The sequence below is a fragment of the Eumetopias jubatus genome, unplaced genomic scaffold, assembly GCF_037043125.1.
Source record: "Eumetopias jubatus isolate StellerSeaLion01/CBP00866 unplaced genomic scaffold, mEumJub1_p1.0 scaffold_10, whole genome shotgun sequence".
Taxonomy (NCBI): Eukaryota; Metazoa; Chordata; class Mammalia; order Carnivora; family Otariidae; genus Eumetopias; species Eumetopias jubatus.
This window is the reverse complement of record NW_028274816.1, coordinates 10,048,229-10,066,342: the sequence shown is the minus strand read 5'-3', so window position 1 is coordinate 10,066,342 and position 18,114 is coordinate 10,048,229. Positions and strand designations below refer to the sequence as shown.

Here is an 18,114-nt window from a genome sequence, read left to right as displayed (position 1 = left end):
CCCCTCCAGCTCAAATTCTATAATCCTATAATGACATGGGTTGAGAAATCACAGGGGAAATAAATGGTGTGTTCAGGACAAGAATCTGATTCCTCCTTCCTTTCACTGACTTCTTATAACAGAAACATTTCCAAAAATATTTTCTCAAGCTTCCTAGAGATCTTTTACCTGCAAAGTTTCAGAAAAGTAAACCATATCAAAATATTATTACTAATGGAAGAACTAATTAGACAACTAATTATAACGAAGATGCCCCAAGAAGAGAGACAAACTCTTCTGGCTTTTGTGTTACTCTTTTTTTAAAGGTCAGCAGTAGAATGTTTGGTTGGACTGACAACAAAATTGCTTTTTAGTAATTGTACATTGAGAAATTTGGCCTGCTCTACAACAGATTGTTTTTATTTGCTTAAGAAGCAATGCAGATCATTCTGGGATGCAACCTGTTAACACATGCTCAGGTGTCCTGAATTTTGTAACGTTCTCACATGGTAACCAAGGGCTCTGGGGGGCTTTTCGTTAGTTGGTTGGTTAGCATTTGCTCAGGTATATTTTTTCCTTTTACTGCAAGATACCCTATTCTCTAATTGGTATTTTAAGAGTTGCTTATGTTTCTAATGAATAATTAGTCATCTGAATGCAACAAAAAAACAATAATTTATTAGAAATGAATTCCATAGAAATGTTTACTATGCCTTTTCTCAGCTTCTCTTCCTACCTATTGAGATTTGACTATGAGAATTTCAAAGGCTAATTGAAAAGAATTGTAAGGATATTTAAATCCCCTCCTGGTGGGAGGGGAGAGGAATGTATTTTGTGCTTCCAAGCAAAATAATGCTGTTTTTTATCTACTATATCTGAAAAAATGTAGTCTTAAGTCATCAGCAAATTTGAGAAATAATAACCTTGTAGGAGGCTTTATTTTAGTTTTCACTTAATTATAACATGGTGAAAATATTTATTTTTAAATTATCGTATTTGTATCACCTTCAGTGCAGGAGAATCTCCTTGAATCTAGGTTAATAAGTAACTATCTCATCTAATTATTGTAATAATTTGCCATTCACTTGTGACTTGATGTAAAAGGTCAATATAATGTAGCCTTACAACTTCCAAATCTTATTAAATGTTAATGAAAGTAATTTTATTTCCAAACTGACTTTTTGATTCAGATGGAAAATCTAAAAGACAATTAGTACATGCTATCTCCTATCTGAACACCATACCAGTTGAGAGGTTGACCGAACCTCACAGTGATTTTTATCCTGCATTATGGCTTGAATCTTTTCAAAAGGGATTTGTATCCTGAGGCCTAAATTAGGTACATAAAAAGAGAGGTTTAGTCTGGTGATCCCCAAATTATTTATAGCTTGATTCAGTCTTTATTAAGAGGTGTTAATACCAGTTCCACTTACACAAAAAATTTATCTTCTTAAGGCTGGAAATGCTGGAAAAAATAATGCTGGGGGAAAAAAAAACAAAGTTGAATTCACTTGCTAGACATTTGTAGCATGAACAAAACATTTGTATTTTATTGGGCCTGAAATTTTTGCTCAGAGAATGCTGAGAAAGCAAGAAAATAGTTTGGAAAAAATAAGATTAATGGTAGGTCTGAAGAATGTTGTCTGGGCTGAATAAAGCCTTCTAGGGAATTGACAGTGGGAAGAAAAAAGATTAATGAAATCATCCAAAGTTTTTATGAGATTTATATGGATCTGGGTCCTTAGTCTCTGAGCACTGAACAGCCTATGTTTTGGAACAATTAACGTTTAATTCAGAAGATGAAAACAATGCAGAATTTACATTTTGTCACTAATAGGAAGAGAAATTTGGCAAAGATAAGGATTAGGAGGATGATAACACTCCAACAGAAAAAGTTTTTTGAGATTCAAGTCTATCAGCCCTTTGTAATTAAGCCATCTGCATTTCTTCTGCCAAATGACACTGATAAAGAATGTAAGGATTTTTCCAAACTGCAGAAGTGAAGGATAGGTTTTTAATGGTAGACAATTCAAAATCAGCTTGTGTCTTTGGACTACTATTTTGTACCTTTTTTGAAACATATGCTTTCAGTAAGTTTTGTCAAAATCTAGCAAGTCCTAAACCAGGGATTTCTAATGAGAATAAAAGATAAATGGCTTAATTTTTAGAGAGTTCTGATACTTTTTAAATCACCAGAACTGCTTTTTAAAAGATCTATTTGAAGTTTTGAAACTGTAGATTTTTTTTTTAACCATCTAGTTCCAGAACACCAAATGGATGTCCTTAGGACCCTGATCTGGAGGTGGCCCCAGTGTCCCAGTTCCCCGCATGTTCACCACAAATTGTCCACTGGTTGCTGATCCTATTAAAAAATTAGGCGAAGGGATGTTGAGCTACACAGTGGTTCTCAGTATGTGACAAGCTGCTGTGAAGATAAAAATGCACATTCTAGGCCCTACCCCAGGCCTGCTGAATTAGTAAGTCAGGGTGAGCTCATTAACGTGCATTCTAACCAGCCCTCCCAGCGTACATTAAAGGCGGAGAATTGCTGAGCTAGATTAAGAAGCCCGTATTCTCCTGTTTATACAAGTAGGAGAGCTGGATTTCACATTTGGTATCCTTTTGGATAAGTAAGCTGATGGGTAAGGAGCTTGAGTTTTTTCAGAAAGAAATTTTAAAAAGTGTTGAGCCCAAGAGAGTTGTTTAAGGCACCTGGACCGGCTGTACCCAAGCAATATCCCTTCGTGAAAGTGAAAGGATCAGGTGGCTTCCCTTGATGTGGGTATAGAACTCTCTCTCTCACACTCCCATCTGTGCTGACAACAGGGTTGCAGCTTTAACAGCAGGAAAAGTTTTGGCTTCATATTAAGGAGAAGTTCTATCATGGAGGTTAAGAAGGCAGGCTCTGGAGGCAGACTTCGCTGGATTCAAATTCTGGTTCTGCCACTTTCTAACTAGGTGAGCCTGGGCAAATTACTTACCTTCTCTGGGTCTACTTAATCATATGTCAAATGTGGGACAGTATGGTTCTTAACACACGTGATTGCCATAAGAAAAGTATTGAGTACTTCAGTATTATGTACTTAGTACATAAACATCACTCAATAAACAATAGCTGTCACTATTTGTATCATTGTTAAGGGAATAGGAAATACAGTGTGCTGGCCAACTGGATGAAGCAGAAATTGTCCCAACTATACCATTTTTTTTTTTTTTTTACCAATTTCAGTGATAAAGATTTTTTTAAGTTAAACATAGAATTGCCATATGGTACAGTACTTCTACTTCTGGATACCTACCCAAAAGAATTGAAAGCAAGGACTCTGACAGATGCTTGAATACGCATGTTCATAGCAGCATTATTTACAATAGCCAAAGTTGGAAACAACCCAAATGTCCATCAACAGATGAATGGATAAACAAAATCTGTATATCAAAATGGAACATTATTCAGTCTTAAAAAGGAGTGAAATTTGGATACATGCCATGGATGAACCTTGAAAAACATTATGCTAAGTAAAATAAGCCAGACACAAAAGGACAAATATTGTATCATTCTACTTAATAAGAGGTACCTAGAAGAGTCCAGTTCATAGAGACAAAAAGTAGACTAGAGGTTACCAGGAACTGGGGGAACCTGGGACAGAGTTTCAGTTTGGGATGATGAAAAAATTCTGGAGCTGGATGGTAGTCATAGTTGTACAACAGTATGAATGTACTTAATGTCGCTGACCATATGCTTAAAAATGGTTAAAATGATAAATTTTATGTTATGTGTATTTGACCACAGTAAAAAAAATTTTTTCAAGCTATTGAGATTTGTCAGAACTGGCCTAATTTAACTGGAAAACTATCTGCTTGCTGGACTTTGAATTCAGTCTTTTTTTTTTATCACTGAGATAACCCTTGTCTTCAAATAATGTAGAACACTACAGTTAACAAGACTCTACTGTGTATTTGAGAGTTGCAAAGAGTAGATCTTTAAAAAGCTCTTATCAGAAAAAAAAAAAGTGTGACTCAGTGAGGTGATGGATGTTAACTAAAACCCATTTTGTAATATATACATATATCACAACATTATGTTATACACCTAAAATTAATACAGTGTTATAAGTCATTTTTATCTCAATAAAACTAGGGGGGAAATTATCCAAAAAATTATCACAAAAAAAAATAATGTAGACCATTATGGCTTTTAAGCTTTAGAACTCTGAAGTCAAAAAGATATGCTGAACCGCATTCTGAATTGGTGATTAACAGCAAAAACAAAAAAATTCCCATTTGGGGGAAAAAAGTTCCCATTTGGTTTGGTGTACTGGTGGCCAAAATGAGGTCCAGTCTCCCAGCATTAGTGGAACTCATCTCTTAGTAAGCCTTTTTAGCATTGATAAGCAGAGCACTATACTGACAGAATACTCTGAACCTTTTGTCTTTTCTGATTCCTATAAAACTCAGTAACCTGTATAATTAGTATAACCTGTATAATTTACTGATACTGCATCATGCAACAGCAACAAGCTAAGAGCCGTTGTTTGACCTTGGTTCTCACTTCTCTTAAACTGTTAACCCACCCCTACACAGACGCTGATGTGTCTCCCACCCTGCATGCCTAACTCAGTGCCCAGCACATCAACTGAGCCAAATGATTAAGTGAATTGATAGTATCATACTTTGAGATTGGACTAAAATTGTCCAAGGAAACATTCTCGGGATGAAATATGTTCGTTCCCAGCAGAGTCTGGCTTTGGAATTGTCATGGTATCTTTCACCCTTTGTGTACTTTTGATCAGGGATAGTCTCTAAATTGAGATCTGGTCCCAGGGGCACTTTACCTCCAAAATGGCATCTGAAAAAGAAATGTCTTCAGAAGCTAAGGCATGCTGAATGGCTGCCGAGCTGAGAAAAAATAATCAGGTTGGAAACTGGTGTTCGAACTCTGAGATGCCATTTTCCCAAAGCGCAGGTGCTTATTTACAGTTTCAAGTGTTCACCGCCTTCTTCCTGGTGGGGCTTTAAATCAGCTCTCTCATCTCATATTTCAGCCAAGTAAAGTCTGGCCACATTCCTGCATGCGAACTTGCATCTTTTTTTTTTTTTTTAAAGATTCATTTATTTAGAGAGAGCATGCGCACAAGTGTGAGCAGGGGTGGAGCAGAGGGAGAGAGAGAGAGAGAGAGAATCCCCAAGCAGACTCCCCACTGAGTGCAGAGCCTGACGCAGGGCTCCATCCCACGACCCTGCGATCATGACCTGAGCCCAAACCAAGGGTCAGATGATTAACCGACTGAGCCACCCCAGCACCCCCCAACACGTACCATTAAAAAACAAAGACAAACTTCATGCCCTAAAAAGCTTCTTTCTCCCTTCCCTACATTTCTCTCCTGTCTCCCCCTGACCCCGAACATCAGCAAACATCAGCCTCTGGATTTCCTCAACCCAATACACTAGATGCCTCTTTTATTGCATGTTGTGGCAGGAGAGAAGGATTAAATTACCGAGGCTGTCAGGAAGGACAAGCTCTCTGCCATACATTATCATTATCACTTGCTTCTTGGGTGCGAGGAAATGCAGTAAATCCCTCAAATACAAAGCAATAAAGACCGCTGGCTTTTACTGTCATGACTGCCAGTGCCATTAACAGGCAGTGACAGCGATGTGGCACTCTTAGATGTTGCTGGTATCTTTTCTGACAGTGTGCACATAAACCTGCCTGTGACATGACATTAGATCACATGACTGCTCAGATTTGATTCTGGTTTCCAGGGCTGCTCTCTTTTCCCAGGCATACAAGTGAGATGGCATGACTTGTGTCTCGAAAAACAGGTATTTATACAAATACAGAATGGTACTAATGTAGCATATTCCTGAGTGACTTCTTTCTGTGGATTTTTTTTTTTTTTTTGGTATAGTGATCTACGTGGATAAAGAAAACAACCAAGCAAAGAGAGACATCTTAAAATCAATACTACTGAAACAAGAGCTGCCTTACAGAAGGTACATGTGAGCAGTCTACATTATCGGATGGTTTATGTCAAGTAGATCTCTGTAGCATGCTTGTGGTGAAAGAAAGCTCAAGATGCGGAATCAGAACTCTGATTCACCCTGTGTCCTTGAATGAGTATGTTTCCTCTCAGTCTCTTTCCTCCTAGAAATACAGTAGCCCTGCATACCATACAGAGCAACTGTAAAGATCTGACAGTGCTCTGCAAACAAAACACCATACGGTATATACTCAGCATTCCATCACTGTTCAAGTATAACAGTGAAGAGCATGACATGATTACAAGGGGGGTGCACTCTGGAGCCACATGGCTTGAGTATAAATTCTTGTTTCATCACTTACTAGCTGTCTGACCTTGGACAACTACCCTCTGCCTCATGTTCTTCATCTGTAAAATGGAGATAATACCAGATAGGGTGGTTGTGAGGATTCAACGAGATAACATATGCGGGATGACTAGAATAGTACCGGACACAGAGTGCGCAATAAGCATTCATTGTCATCGATGTAAGTAGTAGTGATGGCAGTATTATTACTTGTACTAGCTCATCAGCCTTCCAGACTGATTTTACCTTACTGTCATTGTTTAATTATTCATCGTTTCATGACTTTTTTTTTTTTTTTTTTGCAAATCTTAACAAGATTTTGCCCATCAGCCCATTTGCTGGCTCTCCTCCCTTGGCCGGGATGGGCCCTTTATCTCTCTGTTGTCTCTTTCTCCTTGCCTTTGTGGCCCATAGATGACACACTTAGTGCCTCAGAAATGGAGCTCGCCCCTGCCCACCTTAGAAAGAGACTCAAGTTCTCGCCTTTCCCTAGAGGGCATGAAGGGAACGTTAAAGGCATTCTGTTTTTCTTTTCTTCTTTTTAAGATTTTATTTATTTTTTTTAAGATTTTTTTTTTCTATTTATTTGACAGAGAGAGCAAGAGAGCACAAGCAGGGGGAACAGTAGAGGGAGAGGGAGAAGCAGGCTCCCTGCCAAGCAGGGAGCCCAATGCGGGGCTCAATCCCAGGACCCTGGGATCATGACCTGAGCCGAACGAAGGCAGACGCTTAATGGCTGAGCCACCCAGGCACCCCTAAGATTTTATTTTTAAGTAATCTCTACACCCAGCATGGGGCTCAAATTCACAACCCCGAGACCAAGAGTTGCATGCTCCACTGACCAAGCCAACCAGGCTCCCCAAGACATTCTGTTTTTCAAAAGAGCTTGAAAACTAGCATTTGATCTTCTCTTTCAAGAAAGGAGACTGGAGTTCTTAGCTCTTAGGATCTGATAGTAGCTTTTTCATTAACTCCTTGAAATACATATATCAGTTCTTTAGATCTCAGTTCTGGAGAAGGGGTGCTAAAAACCCTGTTAATTAGCCTAAAGCTCTGTATTTCCCAGCATGGTAGAAAATCATTCAAGTTTTACTTATTTACTTTGTATACTTGAGCTTCTTTCAAGGCCCCCTGAATGCCATCAGTGTTCTAGGGTTATCCCAGGTCAGAAGTGATTACACAGCACTGACCATGTCATTGGTCAGTGCAGTGCTGTGTAATGCCTCTCTGTGGTCAACAGGCTGGGTCGTTACTGTCCAGGACTGAGCTGTGTTCCCATGGACAAGCCCTGGGCTGGACTTCCCAATCTTTCCAGTTAGACTGATTTGTCTACCTCTGTGTTCATTTTGTTTCTGGAATGTTAGAACATATTATAAGTAGCACTCCTCATCAGGGGAGAGTAATTTTGTTTCCTCAAAAGTGTGTTTTTTTAAAAAGACAGGTTCTGCTTTAGGTGTAGACCTGCCTTTCCTCAGAAGACCTACCCCCTTGTAGCCAAACTGTTTTAAAAAATTTTTAAAGTCCACAGTAAATGTAATGACTTCCATTGACCCATCCTTGTTTCTCTAAGAATCTCTAAATGATCCCCAGAGATACAAATGTTCGTGTCATTTTGAGAAAAACCAAGAGAGGCACTGGAGACGCAGAGTGACTGGCGGCTGGGGATGGGGTCCGAGTAAATGCCCGGAGCGCCACTGACCGTGCCACTGGCCACGCCACTGGCCACTGTGGCAGGAATGGGGCCATCACAGGAGAGAAGGGGCGTGCCTGCTTTTCTCCCTTGACAGTATCATTTTCTTCAGGAGAAAGGGGGAGTTTATGTTTACAAGTTTCCACAGCCAAAAGGCGGTTGTTATTCCAGTGAATGTTCTCACCTTTTGCAAATACTTACAGGTCCCATTACTTCACATTGTTTTAAAGTACCTGCTAGTTTATAAGAATTCGCTTTCTCAGGCAGGACCCCCGTGAATATGGAGGCAGCTTACAAAGCCACAGTTAGAGAAGTTTGGCCAGTCTTCCCTGACATACATAAATTTATGTACGTTGTATAACAAATACATACAGTACCTTTGCACCTGGCCCTGGCTATATTTGCAAGTATACAAGTGTCACCTTCAAAGGGAGGTAACACCTTGAAGCAGGACTTAAAAATTTCTTATTTGAAGTCATCATTTTGACACTGACTTAAGGTTCTCTTTTGGTTTCATTTCTTCTCTTTAACATGTTCTATTGAGCAGATCCACCATAACCATCAGCATTCCGGTATGTAAAACTCGCAGGTAACCCTTAGTGTCTTCTGTCCTGTTTTGTATGAAAAGGAGTTATTTCAGAATGAGGAAAGAATCAAAAATGTTAAACGATGGAAGGAGTTTTAGTGCTTTCTGATTTCCTATATAACAGCAAGTGACATTTGAGGTCTAAATCTTGGTGCCCAGCCCAGGGCCTGCCTCCTCCAGTGGACCTGCTTCAAATGAGCCAGCCTTCAATAGCAGCGTCCATTTTGCAGTTCGTGTAGTAATTCAACAATCTTTACGCTCCCCTACGTAAGTATCAGGAGCGAAATGCTTGACAAGGTGGAGTCCCTGCACCTACAGAGTTTCCGTCCCACTGAGGATGACAGGCAGCAACAAGTAAACAAATAAACCAATTACATTTTACAGTAAGTCGTTAAGAGAAGGTTAAACAAGTTGTCACATAGAAAGTAGCAGTGACGGCGGGCCTAAGGCGGTGACAGTAAGCTGGATAGTGAGAGGACGAGAGGAGCAGGCAGGTCGTGAGCCATGCAAGGAGGGTCACCGCAGGCAGAGGGGATGCGGGCCTGCAGGAAGACATAGAGGTCTGTGTCTAGGACCAAGGGACGTCAGCAAGGGGAGAGTTCTGCAGGAGGGAGAGGGGAGAAGGGGAGGCAGGAGCAGCTCCCAGGGCACTTCCGGTGCCACCAGAAATCTAACCCACGCGTCTGCCCTGGTCCTCAGCCTGGACTGGAAGCCTCTTTAGGACACGGAACAAGCAAGATTTCCACCTCTTTGTTCGGCAGGCTTAAAGGGGAAACAGAAAATGTGTCTTATATCTCACGTGCAGTTTATCCTAAGCCAAATTGTAGCTTTTAGATTATTTGAGTGTACCTTCTTCCCTATTTAGCTTAACTTCATAATTTCTCGATTTCGTATTTGACATCTCATTTTGCTCTCTGTAGAATTTAAAGCTAGGAATACTGAATTTTGGTTTTTAACCCTTTCCCTGGCATTTAGAAGGGGTTTTTTTTTTTCCTTTTTGTCTCAGAATTCTCATATGTTCAGTGGAGGTAATGGTCTGCATTTGTAAAGTGTCAGAGATATGATCCTTAAATATGAGACATTATAGGAGGATAACACTTAACAATATTAGTACAATCTGCATAGCCTCTGTCTTTTTTGTAAGTCTTGTGGATGTAAAATGTGCATCAGATATCACTAAGTCCTAGTCTTCCAAGCATATTCATTTTAGGACAATTACTTTTATCACCATTCTTCTTGTTTAACTGACTGATACAGTCATTGTATAATTTGGCAATCTCAGTTTTCAATTGAAACAAGTCTTCCCCATGTCTTCTTTTTCTCTTCCGTTAGAAATGTAGAAGCTTAAGCAGCTCTACTTAGATTAAAAATAATAGTAATAAAAGAGCAAACATTTCCTCGATGTTTAACATGTTCCAGGCACTGTTTACATGTATCATCTCATTTGATCCTCATAAGAGCCCTGTGAGACAGACATTCCCCTTCCCATTCTACAGATAAGAACAGAGAGGTTTAGTAATGTTTCTAACATTATACAGCTAATAGTAGAAGAGCTAAATCTGAACTCACAATGGATGCCCTTTAACCACTCCATCTTAATCCCTTTGTTTTATGCATCATATAAAATACTCAGCCAGTTACAAATTAGGATCTGTATTCTTCACAATTATTGTGTGAATAGGTGTTGCATTTGGTTTCAACGGAAGGGATTTCTATTTTTTTTTTTAAGATTTTATTTTATTTATTTGTCAGAGAGAGAGAGAGAAGAAGCAGGGGGGGCGGCAGGCAGAAGGTGAAGCAGGCCCTCCGCTGAGCAGGGAGCCTGATGTGGGGCTTGATCCCAGGACGCTGGAATCATGACCTGAGCCGAAGGCAGACGCTTAACCAACTGAGCCACCCAGGCGTCCTGGGATTTCTATTTTCTAATCAAAATTTATTGCTGGTTAAAAACAGGGATTTGGTAAAGGAATGAAATGTCGATTGCTTACTTTCAGCAAATTAGTTAAAAATACTATCATGTTTACCTGTGTTTGGAAAGGATTGTATTTGCACGTATTGTTCAAGGCATGATTTCTCAGAGACTTAGATTTTCATCTCAAAATGTGATCTAAGAAACAAGTTTCTTGTTTTGTTTCTGATTTGGGATGGCTACGTTTTGAAAATGGTTAAAATGGTAGTTAACAAATATCCATGGTTTAAGCTCTGCTGCCAAGACATATCAAAAGAGTACTTAACTGTAAATTCCTGTCATTTGGTCAATTCAAGTGTGTTTGGCCTCAACACAAGCCACTAAATCAAATCAGTTCCATCAGAACCGTACAATTATGTGTCTAAAAGTAAAATAAAACTTGGATGCTAGGATTGTAAGTTAAAAGATTGCTGAAGTAGTACAAACATTCCTTGTAGCTGTTGGGCAGAGCTACAATATTTATCTAATGTGACTCAGAATGTTACTGGGGAGCATGGTCCCTGCATTTCATAGAACACAGAGGGTTGGATAAATTGCTTGGTAGCCACTCTGAAGTTGTACATTTCTATAGAAAATGTTGCATTTCTTTTGAAAACGGTGCCCTGATCTCCATGGTCTTTATTCACGTGATCCTTTTAGCCTTAAAAGTAGATGTGTCACAATACGATCAGATAGTGTGTATTAGAGAGAACATCTGGTTCTTCTCTTTGCCTAGTAATTTCCTCAGATTCTAGAGTTAAATGTTAATCAGTGCTTAGAAAAGTGGATTTATGTTCATTTGAAGGCTGGGCATGCTATAATAATTCTAGTAGTTCATGCAATAACTTATCTAACCTCATGTAATTTGCCTTTTATTGGAATAATTGGAAACTTTGAGATTTCATACTTAGTGATAAAACCCCATTTGGAAGTTGTGTTTCATGGTGATTTTTTTCCCTCACTTTGTGGGGATTTTCTGTTTTTTCCCTTCTCAGTGTTCGCTTCACGGTGGTCAGTGACCCTCCAGAGGACGAACAGGATCTGGAATGCGAGGACATTGGCATTGCTAACATTGACCTCGCTGACATGTTTCAGGAAGGGAGAGACATCATCGAGCAAAATATCGATGGTATGGGTGGGAGTATTGCTCAATTTGTACAACAAATGCTGAACTCCACATTCTTTATTAAAACCTTCTTTTTTGCTGGCTGCAGGGATATTGAGTCACACACTGGTTGAATCCTCTGCAACTCAAGCTTTTTTTTTTTTTTGAAGCTGGAAGCTTTTCCCTCCCTCCCTCCCTCCCTTGCCCTCCCCCTCTGCCTTCCTTTCAATCAACAGAAATTTTAAAATAATGAATTGCACTTCACAAGGAATTACTCATTTTGTTAGTATTGGGGGTGAGTGTGTGACAAAAATGTGGCCATTGGATTTTTTTTTGATGTTGTTTGTGGAAGCCTCATGCTATCAAGCCTTATTTCAACCAAGGCATGTTATTCTGAGTCATCATTATAGTGCCTTTCTTAAAGCTTCTCTTTAATTCAGTGTTACCAGTGTTACAATCCAGTGATATAGCCACTGCAAATGACGCCAAGTCGTAGCAGTCACTTATTTCCTAGCAGGATTCAGAGAGGAGTAAAGGATTCCTGACAAAATGTACTCTCCTGGATTTTCACCTCAAAGGCATGAGTCCCATCAGGGCTTAGTTTCTACCCTCCGGATTCTCATATAATATATTTAGAACACACTGAAGGAATTGTGCTTTATGAATCAGATGTTTAACAATCATCATGAGGATGGCCAGGGCTGTACACAATAAATGGACAAATGAGGCCGAGGCCTAGTCGCATGTGTTTTCGTGCATTCAGTGAACACTTACTTGAGCACCTCTTAAGTGCCAGACACTGTTACCCCATAGTTCAGCTGCAGTTCATATGTCAAGCCCTCTGTCCTGTATATGTGTTACATGCTCACAAGTCAACATCAAGCCAGATAATTAACCAAATTGGAAACCTATCCTGGGAAATCTTTATAAACTATACATATCTAACTACATGACAGTTTGTCACAACTTTGTTTGGCACAGAAAAAGAAGATGAGAGGATTAAAATATTAACCTAAACCCTCTGAAAGACAACCAGAACCAAGAGACTCTGAGAAAAGCGATGAAAATGATCTATGCTTTGTATTCTTAATCTTTTCTCCAGTCAGTTCTGGTTAGCAGCCCATCTTCTCATTCTGAGAATCCACGTATGGCCACACTAATCTGTCACAGACAGCCTCTGTGGCCGTGTTTTGAGAGAGAGTCAAAAAAATTAAACACTCAGGTGTCAGGTCAGGATGTTCATGCTGTGTTCTCTGCCAGACAGAGCAGGGAGGAGTCCTGAAGAAGAGGTGTAAGGAAACTCGGGAATGAGCTGGGGACCACTCGTGCCCCGTGACCTCCTTGCCTGCTCAGGTCTCCACCTAAGTCTTTGTATACCAAGTTGCATTTAAAGGTTTCCTTAAAAATATTTTGGAATTGTCGCATCTTGATCCCTTCTAGACTTTACTTCTTCTAACTTAGAAATTCTGATCCTGTGCGGGAATCGTCATCCTGCAGCCTTGCCACGAGGTCAGGTTCGGGAGAGATCATGAGTCTTGATCTCCACGGGCAATAAGGATGCACACACGTAATACACCTGAAATGTGTATCTTCCTACACACAGGACAGGCTTTAATTTACAGATTTCTGCGGTGCCAGTGAACTTTGGACTTTTATAGAGCTGTCTTCATGTTTGCAATTCCTGCTTCACATAACCTATCTGAAGAAAAATCTGTTAAATGACATTAACACTTTTCTGCCATTTTTCTCCCTAGTCTTGGATGCACGGGCAGGTGGTGGACGTATCGGCAAGCTCAGGGTAACCATCGAAGCGCTCCATGCCCTGCGGTCTGTCTACGAGCAAAACAGAGATGACCTGGAGGCTGAAAGAAGCTGCTCCAGGGGCATCCCTGCTCCTGAGTAAACGCTCACATGAAAGCTCTGAGATGAGATTTCTGTAATTACTCTGGTGTATATAATCTATAATTCATGGCATGCAGGGAGGGGGAGGCCTGGGTTGGTCGTGTTCAAGTTTTGTATACTTTTCCATTTGTTTATTTTTCTATTCCCTCCTTCCCATGACTGCCACCCCTCAGGACTTCAGTTCTCCACCATGGGCAGTACCTTCTCAATAATTTATACCTACATGATAGCATGAGAAAGTCTATTTGCATTTTCAACACTTTCTTATGAAGAACCGACATGCAATTCCCATTTTTATTTTTAATAAGCAAAAAGGATAAATCTTAGAAAACCTATGAAAAGAAATACTTTTATGTTATCCCTAATCGTCCCACTGAATGGAATGCCTATGATTAGCCTCATTAAGAGTTTTATACTGTGAAGATTTTATTAGAAGCAATATATGAAAATTACTTGGATTAATGTGTTAATCTTCCTCTTTAAAATGCTAATATCCATTTTATGCACATTAAACCTCAGTATGCATTTTCTTTGATGCATGCAGTTTCTATCAATTAAATATAAAGAATGAGACTTGGCACCGACTTATTAAATTACTGCAAGTTTTTGGTTTTCTTTCTTAAAACTCACACTTCTTCCCATTTGTATGATTTTTATGGATTTGTAATGGTGAAATGGGATCCAGGGATGTGTGTGTGTAAAGAGGAGATAGATAGGTACATGTATGAATATACATGAAATCCATGTTTTGAAAACTTAGCTTATGACACAGAAGGAAATTATTAAAAGTAGGGCTCAAATTCTGATATGCTTAGTTAGACCTGAAAGGAATATCTTTTTTATCATTTTTTAAATTTACATCAAGCTTGTACAATGGTGGGGTGTATCTGGATAACCAGATCCTCGAAAAGCAGCTCAGAAAGTTAATTTTCTAGCTTTTACCCACTCTCACTGAAGGATTTAATTGATATTTTTAATGGAGCTGTGAATCAGTGCTGCAAAGGAATTGTCTCTGGAGGTCTAGGATATAATGCATTTCATTTTTTAATTTACTTTTTTATTTGTCATTTTCTTCAAAGGATTTTTATAGGCTGTGGGTTTTCACTGTTTGCAAACAGGCTATGTTCCTTCTTAAGCATATGTAAAGTATTCAGGGAGATAAGTAATTTATTAAAATCTACCTAATTTGCCGTGATATATTAAATCTCTGCTTCAGTGATCACAGACCATTTCATTTAGAGAATTAGGCATTCCCTCTTTGTGTGATTAAAGCTCTGGAAAATGAGTTCTTTGCTCCTATTTGTGAACATTCAAAGCCTGCTAATGGCAAGAAGATGGAATAGATTATGAGACAATTCATTACAGTTCAACAGAAAAAAAAAGCAGCTATAATGCAAAAATGCAAGTATGAGAATCTGCATATAGTTTGAACCATCTGTGCTCTAATGGCTTCAATAATGACTCTCGTCTTTAGGAGGCTTTGAAATGACATCCGTACAATATTAATTTGTTGATGTACATTGTGGGACCAGTAGAGTATGATCTGACCACAGAAATCTATAAATTCCGTCTCTACCATTGGGCCTCCCTGTCTGGGGCCCGCCATCTCCAAGAAGAATCTTGCTCTCATCAAACTCTGCAAATCTTCATAATAACTCATTCCTCTGGAACCTTCGAGAGACCACAAACATCTGCAGACTAAACCTCTCCAATCCTAGTAAACAGCCACATGTTTGTTGTCACTTCAGCTGGCTCTGAGCTCATCTTTTTGGCCTCTCTTTCTAGCTTTCTTTGGCTTCATGCAGTTACGGTGATATGAAGGCCCATAATATTCCCTGCAGTAATTTAAAACAGCCGGATTATACCCTGGGATTAACTGAGTGGTTTGTGAGACATTTATTGTGGTATTCTCCCAGGAGGTTTGTATTATTGTTTTAAAACGTTACATCCCAAACTAAATACCCTTTCTGCAGGGAAAAGAACTGGATTGCGCTGACTTCTTATGATCTTTAAGTAGAGAGGGGGAGTTTTTATTAGGGAACTTCTGAGACCTCGTCAGCTCGGTGGAATGTATACCTCAGATACGATTAGAGAACTAGCCATGTTTCTGTCACATTCATGTTTGCCGTAGAGATTATTAAAGATTCCTTTTCCAGTTTTAAAATAACTCACCTTCCAACTACGTAAATTCTTACAAGGCTCATTTTCTTAAGTAATCGAATAGCTGCCGGCATATTTTGAAGTGGGTAAGTGGTATTGAATGCCATCATAGGGATGCTTCCAAGTGGGTTTCATAATCTGTTCGAGAATAGTTTTTTTATCCTGTTTTGTGTTGACCAGAGTTCATTGAAAAAAAGTTCACCACCTTTTTGGATTACAGAGCAATGGTTTTCCCTTGGTGCGCCAAGCCTGACCCATTAAGTATGGTGAGTGGGAGAGGGGGCGCCAACAGTGGCCTCGCCACACAAATACCAGTTTAAGGCAAGGTTTCTGTGAACTTACAGCTCTTGGTGTAAATGTACACAGTACACTCAGCACTTTTAGGGGCTGTAATGCTTTTAGTTTGGAAATATAAATAGAGATGTGATGTGGTATGTGGGAGAGTGTATTTTACATGGTTTTTTGCCTACTGTAGTAGAAATGTCAAATTCCCAGCCACTGTCATGAGAAGCAGTTGACAAAAATAAGTTTTATGGTTTGCAGTGCGGTTTACATAGAGAACATTTCTCTTCACTCTCAATTTCAACATGTTTTCTAAATTATCATGGTTTATTGCCATTTAAGTTAAATTAGTTTTTTTTTTAAGAATAAATAGAGAATATATTTAATCAAATAAAGAACAGCCACATTGAAATTCTGCTGTTCCTGCCATTCATTTGTTACCACAAAACACAAATACTTTCTATGTGTTGTGAAGAAGTGTGGGCTCAGAAGTGGTCATATGACTTGGGAGGTTCTGCATGTTCCCACAACAAAACATAAATTATTTTAGTAATCTGACATCAAGAGCTGTGACAATGAAAACCACTTTTTACACATGTTCTAACAAGAATCTGATTAACATTTTTGTGGATATGGAAAATAACTTTTTTTAGTCAAACTGCCACCATTGCTGAATTTAGAATGATTTCCTTCTTCACTAGGTAGCAAAATGTGAATCGTGTCTATGAACAAATATGAGAATAAAATGCCATCTTTGTGTAGTACACAAAACAACCAAGGGAGAGCTCCGGGGGTATCAAATTACCGAGTGATTGACAATATCAGGATCATAATTCGTCCCCAACTATGAGAGTACATTTCAATAAGTCACTCATGCCTGAAGGCCTCTGACTACCTTAACAAAGAAAAACTAAGCCCGTGATTTATTATAGATTGGACAACATGCCTAATTTGATCCATGAATGGGAGCAAACAGCTTTACATCCCCTTTGTTCAGAACAAAAACAACCTCCAGGTCACCCAGAAAACTAAAAAGATAGCAAAGCTATAGAAACACGTGTTTTAAAAACTGAAAATACAGAATTAGCAACATCCCTCATCCTAATCTCTTTTTTGGTTCCATTTCGAAGCACCACTAGTGGACTGTACCTTACAGTCTAACCTCTTGGAAAATTGGGCCCATGTTCCTGGTATTGTTACACCTTCTGTTTTTACCCTCTCATTTTCCACATAACATTGACTTACATCTTTAAACCATGTTTCTCGTTCAGTTTTTCTGAAGTAAAAATCTGGTTCTCTCAGGGTTAGAATGTGGCCTCTTTTCTGTGGGGGCCACCAGCAGGCTTGTCTTCTGCTTTATGCCCCTTCTCACCCTCTGTCGAGGTTGACCTTTCTCATCCCTGTGACGGCATCCCCCCTCTCTTCACTGAACACCGTTAGTTTTCTTTGTAAGTCAAATTCGCCATCTTGACCTTTCTACTTCTGTCATCTATTCTGTTCACACCTATATTCAACTGAACATTTCCTCCCACCTACTCATTTTTAGTCAGTCATGGCACATTTTTTTCCCTCCTTTCTCTTGGTGCTACAACTACTTCAGATAACCAGCATTGGTGACAGCTCCAGTGGCATTCCCAAAGTCTGCCTTTGTGTGAAGACTTCTTCTTAATTTAACATGACAGGGGCACTGCTAGTCAGCCATTATGAAACTGAGGGAACAGCAAGCTAATTTGTGTATCTTTGCTTTTTGTAGTGAAGCAACAGAGGCTGGAACTCACAAAGCTCTCAGGAATCACTGGTAAGGAGCTGAAGCATAAGGAATTGTTTTTTAAGGAAATATGTAATTAAAATCAAGCTTTACTTGGCATAAAGGTGTTTTGTCCTAGTTGGTACACATGCTATCATTAACAGTAGGAGAAATTGGGTAATTTTAAGAAGAAAACTGAAGAGACTACACACAACCCAAGATGAGGGAGCCCTTTCGAACCAAGAGAGCAAAGACAACCTATAAAACGAGATAGATGTCTTAGGTTAACATTGAGGCAAGGTAACAGGCAAAATAGAATTCAAGGTGGAAAACAAGGGACAAAGAAAGGACAGTTTGTACCGGTAAAAGGAACAACAGGTCAAAGATC

General features: G+C 39.3%; 1 protein-coding gene across 1 annotated transcript in view; it reads left to right on the top strand.

The window, feature by feature from the left end:
- The window catches only part of LOC114198873 (protein fantom), a 61,434-nt gene extending 45,139 nt beyond the window's left edge, over positions 1-16,295 (top strand). The window contains exons 15-17 of the mRNA XM_028090570.2: positions 5,889-5,973; positions 11,526-11,659; positions 13,390-16,295. Of these exons, the coding sequence (XP_027946371.2) occupies positions 5,889-5,973; positions 11,526-11,659; positions 13,390-13,538 (368 nt within the window). The 3' untranslated portion in view covers positions 13,539-16,295. The remainder of the gene's footprint in view (positions 1-5,888; positions 5,974-11,525; positions 11,660-13,389) is intronic.
- Positions 16,296-18,114: the final 1,819 nt, after the last annotated feature.